General features: G+C 40.1%; 1 protein-coding gene across 6 annotated transcripts in view; it reads left to right on the forward strand.

Moving 5' to 3' along the window:
* The first annotated feature begins 547 nt into the window (after nt 1-547).
* Nucleotides 548-13,968, forward strand: part of cnbd1 (cyclic nucleotide binding domain containing 1) — a 55,257-nt gene continuing 41,836 nt past the window's right edge. For 3 of the 6 annotated variants that reach the window (XM_035741644.2, XM_035741645.2, XM_035741648.2), the window contains exons 1-4: nt 549-717; nt 1,055-1,133; nt 1,410-1,526; nt 4,938-5,057. In XM_035741644.2, the coding sequence (XP_035597537.1) occupies nt 684-717; nt 1,055-1,133; nt 1,410-1,526; nt 4,938-5,057 (350 nt within the window). In that variant the 5' untranslated portion in view covers nt 549-683. Of the gene's footprint in view, nt 718-1,054; nt 1,134-1,409; nt 1,527-4,937; nt 5,058-13,968 lie in introns of all 6 variants that reach the window. The other 3 variants (XM_035741646.2, XM_052483321.1, XM_035741647.2) reach the window with 3 other exon arrangements.

Here is a 13,968-nt window from a genome sequence, read left to right on the forward strand (position 1 = left end):
ACTTTTATTTTCAATTTTTTTACTGAACACTTTTAAAAAGCATTGTTGGTTAAGGGCTTGTAAGTAAGAATTTCACTGTAAGGGCTACACCTATTGTATTTGGCGCATTTGACAAATACAATTTTATTTTATTTTAATATTCAAAATGTATGACATGTTACAAATTCTAGCTACGTAGCTAACGTTAGCTAGGAGGTTAGGGTCAATGATTAGGTGTAAGTTTAGGAGTTATGTTAAATGGTTATGAGAAGGGTTAGCTGAAACGGTTATGGCTTGGGGAAGGATTATCTAAAAGAGTTAAGGTTAGGTTTAGGGGAAGAGTTAGCTAACATGCTACGTAGTTGCAAAGTAGCTAATTACCTAAAATGCTAAAGTTGTCCGTGATGATATTCCAACTCGCAACCTTTGGGTTGCCTTAAGTAACCATCTGTCTTATATAACCATACCAAACGTTACATGTCATAATAATACCCGATTTTCGTTTACTATGTTACGTCTAGTCTGAGACCAGGCTGTTCCAACCTGTGAGGGTGTTACCATGGCGAGAGGAAACTAGCCAAACAAATGTCAGTAGTATCTTTTCAAAGCTTGGGGGACACTGGGCTGTGGGTTGTCAGGGGTATTTTGTTATTTCGTTTTCTTTCTTTTCTTTACCCCAATTATATTATTTTATCCCGAGTGAAATGCAGCTTCATCCCTCTAGTTTGCAGCGCAAGGGTATGTTTTGCTTCTTTCAGGTGGTCAAAAGAGAAACAATGTTGCAGTAGTTAGCTATCATGCTAGCATCGGCAGCTAACTTCATAGAGGTATCATGTTGATACATTGTGCGCACAAAAATTACACTTTGTATCTAGTTAGCTACTTACTGTAGGTGTAGCATCACGTGATTCCTACAACAATGTGGTGGTGACCTTGAAAAAAAAGTTTTAACTTGTAAGAAATATTGTCGGAGCTAACTACAAAAAAATGGATCAACTGCCTGCCAAGTGAAGTTGCTGTTGATTTATTGAGTGTCACATTTATTACGCCAACCTCTATTCATGTCTCTCATCAGATGATCAGAAAATCCTGGGGATAGATTACACTAATTTGAAAGCTTTGTGCAGAATCCACGGGCTTAGACTCAGAGACAGGTAGGCCTATGACTCTCTACTCCACCTTTTATGAGTTAAGCTTCTTTCAGTTTCAGTTTATTCATATCAGTCAGTGACAGTGTACATCGGAGACCTGTATTTAATGTGGTGGTTTCTAAAATACCAACAGATGCCTACAATATCAATATTGTAGGCTACCATGGGCACTTTTTAAAAAATTCATCATGATTCAGAATAGCTGTTGCACTCTATAAATCACATCATCACATTTAATCAGTTTGTTGTTTTACTCCTTTGATAAACGTGTTTTTACAGCAACAGATACCAATCAACTGAAGAGGCCCATAACGATTTCATGAACTCCTATCGAAATATATTTCTCCTGCCAAAGAAAATGGTTGCCCGGAACCCTTTCCAGACAGATAGCAAAGTGTAAGTATCTTACAGCTAGACAACAACACCCTATGCAAAACCGATGTCCTCTTCTGGGTAGACTACTTTTATAAATGAATCACGGGCAGCCAGATAGCAGCATACAGTTCTCACGGATCATTATTTTAAATAAAGAGTTAACATAAGAAATTGGTCAATTTAACAGTAGGAGTGGTTTCCCGGACACAGATTAAGCCTAGTCCTGGACTAAAAGACAAGTTCAATGGGAAATCTTCATCGGAAATAGTTTTTAGTCCAAGACTAGGCTTAATCCGTGTCTGTGAAACCGCCCATAGAAGTTTGTGTGGAAGAAAATGGGATGACTGCCTTTCTGTGCACTGTGCTTTTTCTAGATACCAGCAGATGTTCGTAGCTAATTGTTTTCAAAGCCAGACTAGTGTCGCAAGAAATTATTGAGGTTTTCCACATCTTATGAGGCTACATGTTTATGAACCTAAGTAGAGGGGGATGCTTTCAGTAGCATCCAGTTAAAAAAAGAAATAGTTTCTCCATCTAGTAAATAACCAAATGGAGAGAGAGAGGCGAGGGGGTGAAGAGTGCAGATGCACCACTATTTTATACCTTTCCAATGTTTACTGATGCAAGGAGGGCGGTCATTAGATCTCTCCATCTCATCCATTAAACTGATTAAGCTCAGAGTTCGAGCTGCGGACCTTTTCACCAAAGCTCTCACTCACTCCCTAAGCCAGAAAGCTAAGTGCATGTAGATCTTGCTTTGCACTGTAATGAATTCACAGAACGCTTAAGAAATAGACCTCTCCATAGTGGAAGAAGAACAATATAAAAATATATATATTCATAACATTTTACTTTAACTTTGACAAACGTTTAAGCAAGAAAAAAAAGGTAAACAAGTGAAAAGCAGCGTGGGCTGTTTTTACTAAGTGCCCTGGAGTGGAGTGACGCACAATAGTGAAACCTGTCAATCAAACAGGGTTTGACAACACAACAACAAACCCACTCACAGAGAGACAGATGCATTGAGTAATACATAATGTGTTACAGTGGAAAGAAAGGAAGCACTACTTTCAGCTACTGTAGAAATTAGTCTTCTGGTGGGCAGTGACATATGAGTCACAGCTTTAATTGCCGTGAATATAGATCCGCTCTCAGTCGGGGTTAGGCCGCTTGAAAAGGCCTTGCCATGAGAATGCCGGTGCCGGTACTCATTTTGGGTGCCAGTATTCTTTATATTTACACTACCGTTAAAAAGTTTGGGGTCACTTCAAAATGTCCTTGTTTTTGAAAGAAAAGCACATTTCTTGTGCATTAAAATAACATCAAATTGATCAGAAATACAGTGTAGACATTGTTAATGTTGTAAATGACTATTGTAGCTGGAAATGGCTGATTTCTAATGGAATATCTACATAGGCGTACAGAGGCCCATTATCAGCAACCATCACTCCTGTGTTCCAATGGTACGTTGTGTTAGCTAATCCAAGTTTATCATTTTAAAAGACTAATTGATCATTAGAAAATGCTTTTGCAATTATGTTAGCACAGCTGAAAACTTTTAAAGAAGCAATAAAACTGGCCTTCTTTAGACCAGTTGAGTATCTGGAGCATCAGCATTTGTGGGTTCGATTACAGGCTCAAAATGGCCAGAAACAAAGAACTTTCCTTTGAAACCCGTCAGTCTATTCTTGTTCTGAGAAATGAAGGCTATTCCATGTGAGAAATTGCCAAGAAACTGAAGATCACTTCACAGAACAGCGCAAACTGGTTCTAACCAGAATAGAAAGAGGAGTACATTAGAGTGTCTAGTTTGAGAGACAGACACCTCACAAGTCCTCAACTGGCAGCTTCAATAAATAGTACCCACAAAACACCAGTCTCAGCGACTCCGGGATGCTGGCCTTCTAGGCAGAGTTGCCACAAAAAGCCATATCTCAGACTGGCCAATAAAAAGAAAAGATAGGCAAAAGAACACAGACACGGGACAGAGGAAGATTGTTAAAAAGTGTAATGGACAGACTATTCTATATATATATATATATATATTTTTAGGTGTTCCGATCACAAAGAAGAACTTTCGTGAGACGCAGAAAAGATGCTGAAGGAGTGCTTGATGCCATCTGTCAAGTATGGTGGAGGAAATGTGATGGTCTGGGGGTGCTTTGGTTGTAAAGTGGGAGATTTGTACAGGGTAAAATGGATCTTGAAGAAGGAAGGCTATCACTCCATTTTTCAACGCCATGCCATACCCTGTGGACGGCGCTTAATTGGAGCCAATTTCCTCCTACAACAGGACAATGACCCAAAGTACAGCTCCTAACTATGCAAGAACTATTTCGGGAAGAAGCAGTCACCAAAGCAGTAAGGGAGTGGCCAGCACAGTCACCGGATCTCAACCCTATTGAGCTGTTGTGGGAGCAGCTTGACCGTATGGTACGTAAGAAGTGCACATCAAGCCAATCCAAGTTGTGGGAGGTGCTTCAGGAAGCATGGGGTTAAATCTCTTCAGATTACCTCAACAAATTGGCAACTAGAATGCCAAAGATCTGCAAGGCTGTAATTGCTGCAACTGGAGGATTCTTTGACGAAAGCAACGTTTGAAGGACACTTATTTAAATTAAAAATCATTATTTATAACCTTGTCAATGTCTTGACTATATTTCCTATTCATTTTGCAACTCATTTCATGTATGTTTTCAAGGAAAACAAGGACATTTCTAAGTGACCCCAAACTTTTGAACGGTATTGTAGGTGCAGGAGCTGCACAATACTTTTATCTAATACTATAGAAGAGGGCCAGGAGCTCAAGCAGCAAAACATGGTAGGTGCTGGTACTCAGCTCCGGTGAGCTCCTGCCCAAGTCAAGCACTGTTAATAGGATTAGTCTACATAGGACATGCCACTATGATTAACTTAACCTAGTTCAATGAAGTGAGTTTGTCAGTGGGGTCTCTTTCTCTGGTTGACAGAAAGTAAACCTGCTCAATGTGACGTTTTCCCCTGAGAGGACTTAAGTGTCGTCAGTTGAAATGTGTTTCCTCCTACACATTGGTGCTGCTGGCGTCCAGGTTAAGTGGGTGGGTGTTAAGGATCGTGGTTTGGCGGGTCATGTTTCGGAGAACACATCGACCTTCATCGCATGACTCAGGTAGCCTAGTGGTTAGAGCGTAGGACTAGTAACGGACAGGTTGCAAGTTCGAATCCCTGAGCTGACAAGGTAAAAATCTGTCGATCTGACCCTGAACAAGGCAGTTAACCTGGGCCGTCATTGAAAATAAGAATTTGTTCTTAAGCTCTTAACTGTCTTGCCTAGTTAAATAAAGGTAAAATAAGACTCTTAACGAGCCCTTGAGGAGTTGCAGCGATGAGAGAAGATCGCAATTTGGGGAGAAAAGGGGGGTAAAAAATAATTGTTGTCATTGTTCCCACCAGCGCTCCCGGCCCTGAGAAGCAGAAGGCCAGTGAGAGCCAGGAAGTGAACAGGAACCAAGGTCACGGGAGACAGACTCAAGAGACACTCATCAACCAAATGATCAAAGCCCTTAAAAAGTTGTGAGTAGAGAATTGTCTGTCATGGTGATAAAGCCATGTCCTGATCTACCAGCTGGTGGGCGAGATAAATCCTGATCTAATACTGAGGCAAGTTCAATAAAGGCTCGTTTGCAGCGAACATGTTGCCAGAGTGACAATTTCAGTTGGAACAATTTGAATGAGCATTCCAATATGTTCGGTGAAACATCGAACAGTTACCTTTTTGTAAGGATTACTGTGGCTTTTTAGCGACAATATTCAAACATTAAACAACTTAACTATTCCTACTAAATGTAGTAGAAAGTCTACATGGCCACTTTATTATTTTTAGCAGCAGTTTAGACCCGAAACACACTTACGTTCACTGCACATTATCATCCCAGACTGTTGGAATATGTTAGCCAACGTCAGCAAATTATTTCCCTTGTTGAACGCAACTCTAGTTATATTGAAGTAAAGAGTATATACTGTGATCTATGCATATTTAAGTGCAAGAACAGAACTCCTGTCCACGATATATTATTGCATGCGTTCGTTGCATCTTTAAAAAAACGTGGTATTACTTTGAAGTAGTAGATATTACTGTATAATATCCCTGCACATAACTTCTGTAGCTTAAATTAATTCAGGTTTGTACTGTACAGTACAGTATCTATGGTTGAGTCATAGACAAACAATGCTGTGAATATTGCACTTCTCTCCAAAACCAGAAGGGGGCAGTGTATTCCCTTTGTAACTGTCTCATCATCAAATTTTCTGAACATGTGCTGCGCTGCGCTCCTTCTTCACATTTCCCCCCTTGGCTGGCCAACGGATGATGAAGTACTGTTTTCATTAGAATTAGCCAGATGCAGTCGAGGATCATTCTGGCTGCGTCCCAAATGGCACCATATTCCTTTTCCCTATACAGTGCACTTTTTGACTGGGGTCCATATGGCTCTGGTCAAAAGTAGTGCACATTGTAAGGAATAGGGTGCCATTTGGGTCAGAGCCCTGAGTTCTACAACAACAACTTCAGCAGCATGACATATTAAGAATGTCAAATCAATAGCATTTGGTGCCTCTACTACACATGGAACTGTCTCAAAGTAAACGAACCAAATCACTATACCAGCCCCAGACCTCCTTGTAATCATCAAAGCTCCTTGTAGCCTTGATTCATTTGGATGGGACAGACAGTTTATGTATGCCCTTTTGCCTTCATGTTTTGATTTCCCTGCTATCATGGTTAATCACTGTGAGATTATCCCAGACCAACATGTTCAGTAAGTGAGTTTATTTGGCCCTCCCTGGCCATATCGTGACAAAGGCTGTGTCTGAAATGGCACCCTAATCCCAACATGCAGTGCCTTCAGAAAGTATTCACACCCCTTTACTTTTCCCACATTTTGTTGTGTTACAGGCTGAGTTTAAAATGGATTAAATTGAGATTTTGTGTCACTTATCTACACATAATAATGCATAATGTCAAAGTGGAAATGTTTTTAGAAATATTTATAAATAAATAAACAATGAAAAGCTGAAATGTCTTGAGTCTACTCTAAGTAATCAGCCCATTTGTTATGGCAAGCCTAAATAAGTTCAGGAGTAATATTTGCTTAACAAGTCATATAGACTGAGTCCAGGCAATTTACTATGTATAACAATAGTATTTTTTGTACGACTACCTCATCTCTTTACCCCACACATAAGGTCCCTCAGTTGAGCAGTGAATTTCAAACACCTGTTGGTAGATGGGTAAAAATAAAATAAAACGTACCTTGAATATCCCTTTGAGCATGGTGAAGTTATTAATTACACTTTGGATGGTGTGTCAATACACCCAGTCACTATAAAAAATACATTTGTCCTTCCTAACTCAGTCACCATGAGGCCAATGGTGACTTTAAAACAGAGTTTAATGGTTGTGGTAGGAGAAAACTGAGGATGGATCAATAACATTGTAATTACTCCACAATTCTAACCTAATTGACAGAGAAAAAAGGAAGCCTGTACAGAATAAAAATATTCCAAAACATGCATCCTGTTTGCAACAAGGCACTAAAGTAAAACTGCACAAAAAAATTGGCAAAGCAAGTACATTTTTATCCTGAATACAAAATAGTATATTTGGGGCAAATTCAATATAACACATTACTGAGTACCACTCTTCATATTTTCAAGTATTGATGTGGCTGCATCATGTTATGGGTATGCTTGTACTCATGATTTAAAAAAAGAGTGGAGCTAAGCACAGGCAATATCCTAGAGGAAAACCTGGTTATTTTCACCAGACAATGGGAGATGAATTCACCTGTCAGCAGGACAATAACCTAAAACGCAAGTCCAAATCTACACTGGAGATGCTTACCAAGAAAACAGTGAATGTTCCTGAGTGGCCGAATTACAGTTTTGACACTAAATCTGCTTGAAAATATATGGCAAGACCTGAAAATGTTTGGGTGATCAATTTGACAGAGCTTGAAGAATTTTGAAAAGAATAATGGGAAAATGTTGCTCAATCCAAGTGTGAAAAAGCTCTTAGAGACTTCTCCAGAAAAACTCTTTAATCAATGCCAAAAGTATTTCTAACATGTATTAACCCAGGACTAGGGGATGAATACTTATCTAATCAAAATATATTAGTCATCAAAAAGAAAGGAGGACCAAGGCACTCTTCATATAATTAATTCAAATGCCTTTATTAGTAAAGGCATTTTAATTAATTATATGAAGAGTGCCTTGGTCCTCCTTTCTTTTTGATGACTAATTTACCCCTTTTACCAAAGAGCACCTTCTATCTACCAAAATGTACTATTGTGTACCTTAGTAGCGCTTCCCTCCCTCCTCTTTCTACAAGATATATTAGTGTTTTATTTTTAATATATATATACAAAAATTACAAATGTTAGCATTTTTTCTTCCACTTTGACATTACAGAGTATTTTGTATAGATTGTAGACAAAAAATGGCAAATAAATTAATTTTAGTCTCACTTTGTAACACAACAAAATGTGGGAAAAAGTCAAGGCGGTGTGAATACTTTCTGAGGACTCTGTAGTGCAGTACTTTCTTCCTATAGCGAATACGGTGCAATTTTAAATGCCGAGATGGACGTCCCTCTGGTGAGATAAGGTAGCAACATCCTCCTGGCCGACATGTTTCTATTTGGGGTGTCTGTTTCCAGCCTGCCTGTGTAGAATGGATTCATTGACATTCCTAGTGTTTTTTTCCTTTTCTTTCCTTTTCATCGAGGCAGTGGGTTTTTACAAAGTTGCATTATTATGTGGTGTTTTTAGCTTCTCTTTCTCTGGTAGTGTTGGACAGAACAGGACCTGTGCAGAGAGAGAGAGGCCTCAGAGTGCTGTAGTATTTCATTGAGGGGATCATTGGGATATAATGTGTTGTACAGTAGGTGTGTGAAGTACTATTAGAACGAAGCCCCTCAGTGTCATCACCGACTCGATATTCAAACATTACATCAGCGTTGGGGTCAATACCATTTAAATGAGTCAATTCAGAAAGTACACTGAAATTCCAATTCCATTGAATGATTTCAATTAGGAACATTTGAAATTTGAATTTGGTTTTCTTTCTGAATTGACTAATTGAAATGGAATTGACCCCAACTCATGTCTTGTCTATGTTCCTGACACAGTGCTCTGTTATATAAAGACAAAGGATTTGGAGAAAGCATTTTATATTACTGCAGTAAGGCTCCCAGAATTGCTCTGAATCCGAAAAAGCGCCACACAGGTTTGGCAGGGTTTTGTACAAAATCCATGTTACACACCTGCCTCGAAATATCCATTGTCTGAAGCAATCAGAGACAAAACGAACTGCACCAACCTCCCACCAACCTTTGTGCAGTATTAAGCTACAGTATTATTCCTACTTTAAAGCTCTGTCAGTGTGTTGTTTTACCATCGGCTTATCTTCTGATCTGAGGTCAGTGTGTCAGCATCAGCAACAACAGGAGGAAGGTCAAGGTTAATGAAAGGTATCTCTCTCTCCTCTCTGCCACCTGGCCTACACAGATGGAACTACAGATAGCACCATTCTTTCCCTCCCATCCATATGCCTGGTCTGACTGACTATGCAGCCCTGCCTGCACTGTTTTGGCCCTAGGCTCCTGCCCTGCTTTCCTCGCTGCTTCCCTAGTTTTTCACTTCCTCTCTTTAAACTGTTTGCACTAGGCTGGGGTATCTTCATATCTAGGCTGTGGATGCCAACTGCAATCTGTCAGGTTTAAGAATAAGTCCATCTAAAAGATCTGCACTCTGGCATGAGGAAACAAGTGTTGTGGTTGTTTCTATGTTAAAACATTTATCAGTTGTTCAAATCAAATGTCATTTGTCATGTGCTTGGTAAAACAACAGGTGTAGACTAACTGTGAAGTGCTTACTTAAGGGCCCTTCCCAACAACGCAGCATTTTTTTATTTAAATAAGAGGTAATAACACGAGGAATAAATATACAATGAATAGCGATAATGACAAGGGTACGAGGTAAATATGTATCATAGGTCGTGACTAGGCAACAGGATAGATAATAAACAGTATGTGACGAGTCAAGAGTTAGTGCCAAGGGGGGTCAATGCAGATAGTCCGGGTATCTATTTGGTTAACTATTTAACTGTTCAGGGTCCTATTCAGGGTCTTGTTGGTTCCAGACTTGGTGCATCGGTACTGCTTGCCGTGCCGTAGCAGGGAGAACAGTCTATGACTTGGGTGGCTGGAGTCTTTGACAATTTTTAGGGCCTTCCTCTGACACCACTTGGTATAGAGGTCCTGGATGGCAGGGAGCCCGGCCTCAGTAGTGTACTGGGACGTACACACTACGCTCTGTAGCGCCTTCTGGTCGGATGCCAAGCAGTTTTCATACCAAGCGGTGATGCAGACAGTCAAGATGCTCTTAATGGTGCAACTGTAGAACTTTTTGAGGATCTGAGGTCCCAGGCCAAATCTTTTCAGCCCCCAGAAGGGGAAGAGGTGTTGTCGTGCGTTCTTCACAACTGTGCTGGTGTGTGTGGACCATGTTAATTATTTAGTGATGGGGACACCGAGGAACTTGAAGCTCCTCACACGCTCCACTACAGCCCTGTTGATGTGGATGGGGGCCTCCATTTCCTTTTGTCCACCATCAGCTCCATTGTCTTGCTGACGTTGAGGGAACCACACTGCCACGTCACTGACCTCCTTCCTATAAGCTGTCTTATTGTCATCGGTGGTCAGGCCTACCACCGTTGTGTCGTCAGCAAACTTAATAATGGCGTTGGAGATGTGCACAGCCATGCAGTCCTGGGTGAACAGGGAGTACAGGAGGGTACTAAGCACGCACCCCTGAGGGGCCCCTGTGTTGAGGGTCAGGCCTAGTTTTAATCTATTCTAACAAGTGCAGTTATTGTAGTTCTCTGCCAGTGAAATATGTATTCTCAAAATAGAGTCAAGGGAATAATCTGTCTGTAGTCCAGTTACGGTATTACACAAATAGAGCAATAACTAAACAGTCTTGTTGAAATAGCAAAAGAAAATTGGCATCAGTGAAAGGGTGCATGTTGTGCTTCCTATTGATCTTTTGAAAATAGATTCACACTTTTGTTTTGAACATGTCATGAACAGATAAATGGGAGTTAAAGGCACTGAATGTGTATTGCACACACAGTGTGATTTCTACATTCTGTGCTGACACACATACTCGTTATTTTATCCTCGTGGGGACCTAAAATGTCTTTCAATTCAAAATCCTGTTTTGCCTAAAATAGCCTTTGTCCTCATGGGGATGTGGAAAATGTCCCCACGAGGGAGACTTTTCCTTGTTTTCCTAACCTTGTGGGGACACTTGGGGATTTCAGGTCCTCACGAGGATAGAAGAACAAGACCACACACACACACACACACACACACACACACACACACACACACACACACACACACACACGCACGTCTCTTCAAAGTCTGTGTGCTAGCACTGGGAGCAGGAAGTGTGTGTGTGTACCTTGCAACCACCCTGCCCCTTCCCACCCGTGCCTCGATGGACAACCCAGGCCGACGGCCTCAGGGCCGGTGCTTCTGGGTAATGGTCCGAGGGAGAAGGGGGCCTCTGATGCTCTGGCCAGCAGGAAGAAATAGGCTTGTTTTATGAAGGAAACTGGCCCGCACAACCTGCTTTGTCTGCACTTTCACTCTGTTTTTGTTTTATTTCATGTATTTATTTTTCTTTATGAATCAGCGCCCTGCTCTGCTCTGTCCTGTCCCACTCCACTCCTCTATGCTTTCCATTCCGAAAGGATTTCCTCTTTCCAACCGCTCTAGTGTTGGGAGCTTCCTCAGCTACGGGATGCCGCTATGGGTTGGTTTGGGGAAAATGGTGTAACCTACCTACTTTTCTTTTGTCTGTCTGTCTTGTCTGTAGTCCAATCCAACCAGGTTGTGGGCAAAGATTTATTGTACTGTGTGTATGTCTTTATTTACATGTGTGTTGTGACTGGTGTAGGGTTGCAAAACCTACTGGTAATTTACCAAAGTTACAGGAACTTTCGGTAATTAACAGGCAATCTATTGTGTCTTTGGTCATGTATTTGTGTCCATATTGTCCATGAGTTTCTAGTGGATAGACCATATGGTTCAAGAGAGATTTGGCATTATTTTCAAAAAGCTCTACAATTCTCCCAACTATCAACTTTTTTCACAACTGCCACCAGTTTGGCACCAACACTTTTAAAACAAAGAAATTGACACAGTAAAATAAATAAGTGTGTAAAAAAATATAAAGGAGATTTCATGCTGAAACCCTCATATTAAACACAATAGTATTCACTAAGTTGATGGTTTACATTTAGCATAATGTTTTACAGCTTTCCCAGTCTCTTATTTGATTATTTTATATTTTACCTGTGATAAGGCAACACAGAGGCCCAGAGATTATTACAGACGTACCCAAAAGGCCACTAGATGTCATGCGATAATATTTCCCCCAAAACCTGGTAGTTTAACTCTAAACTTCAAAAGGTACTCTCTTTGCAACCCTAGAATGGTGTGTGTGCGTTGTGACTAGATTATTGTACCTTGAAGGATTTATATCAATAGCACAATGACAACACAAACCAGAAATCCAAGAAAATCTTGTAACACTGGAGCCCAGATATAAGCATCTCATTATGAGGTAGTGATGGGAGAGAGACTGCAATATAATCAGACCATTCAGTATACGGTCTGTCTGCACATTTAGGCTTTTTCAATCTATTTCAAAAGATGAGTCAAATACAATAGACACAGAGAGAGGGAGAAGAGCCAGACAGACCTAGAATCTACCTCTATGTGATATACTCTCAGAACACAGCAAATCAATGTTGCTGTATGCCTTCAGCTATTAATTTGCCTGATTCATCCTCCTCCACTGATGGGCTGGGGCTCTGAAACCCATCTATTATCATTATCCATCTATTTGGCAGACACCATTATCCAATATTACCTCTTACAGTAAATCTGTGTGTATGTGTGTGTGTATATATCAAAAAAATATTATATATATATATTTCTTCATCTTTATGGAGTGTAATAACAGGGTCTCTTACTCCAAGCTAAAGTGGATATACAATGCTGTGGGGATCTGTATCAAGGATGCAAACTTGTATGGCTGAATGCTTCAGAGGTATTTATCAGACAATGTGTCTGTGACGACTATTGTGATGTCAATGTCTAAAACCACAGGTAAAACCATCACATGCAGCCCAGGCAAATCAAGTCTTCTCAGGGTTTTACTAGAGAACTAAGATCTACATTACATTTTTGGGGCTCTTATCTAGAGTGACTTCATTTGAAGTATATTCAACTAAAGTAGGCAAAACAACCACCATTTATATATTTTTCAACAGGACAGTGACCCAAAACACACCTCCAGGCTGTGTAAGGGCTATTTGACCAAGAAGGAGAATCCCCCGTCCTCAACCCAATGAGATGGTTTGGGATGAGTTGGACCGCAGAGTGAAGGAAAAGCAGCCAATGCTCAGCAGCCAGTGCTCAGCATATGTGGGAATTCCTTCAAGACTGTTGGAAAACCATTTCTCATGAAGTTGGGTCTTGAAATTGTACGGCTTGACTGACCTTTATCTTAAATTAATGATGGACTGTCATTTCTCTTTGCTTATTTGAGCTGTTCTTACCATAATATGGACTTGGTATTTTACCAGATAGGACTATCTTCTGTATATCACCCCAACTTTGTCACAAACACATTAAAAAGGAAAGAAATTCCACGAATTAAATTTTAACCAAGGACAATTAAAATGCATTCCAGGTGACGACCTCACGAAGCTGGTTGAGAGAATGCCAAGAGTTTGCAAATTTGTCATCAAGAGAAAGAGTGGCTACTTTGAAGAATCTCAAATATGAAATTGTTTTGATTTGTTTAACACTTTTTTTGGTTACTACATGATTCTGTATGTGTTATTTCATAGTATATATGTCTTCACTATTATTTTACAATGTAGAAAGTAGTAAAAATAAAGAAACACCCTGGAATGAGTAGGTGTGTCCAAACTCTTGACTGGTACTATATATACAGTGCATTCTGAAAGTATTCAGACCCCCTTTTCCACATTTTGTTACGTTAGTCTTATTCTAAATTTGTAATAAATACAACAAAAAATCCTCATCAATCTACACACAATAGATCATAATGACAAAGCGAAAACAGGTTTTTAGAAAATTTAGCAAATTTATAGAAAATTTAAAACTGAAATGCCTTACTACATAAGTATTTCCGATCCTTTGCTATGAGACTGGAAATTGAGCTCAAGTGCATCCCTTTTCCATTGAGATATTTCTACAACTTGATTGGAATCCACCTATGGTAAATTCAATTTACCATACACACCTGCCTATATAATGTCCCACAGCGCATGTCATGGCAAAAACCAAGCCATGAGGTTGAAGGAAATGTCCGTAGAGCTC

The sequence above is a fragment of the Oncorhynchus keta genome, chromosome 28 (assembly GCF_023373465.1).
Source record: "Oncorhynchus keta strain PuntledgeMale-10-30-2019 chromosome 28, Oket_V2, whole genome shotgun sequence".
NCBI lineage: Eukaryota > Metazoa > Chordata > Actinopteri > Salmoniformes > Salmonidae > Oncorhynchus > Oncorhynchus keta.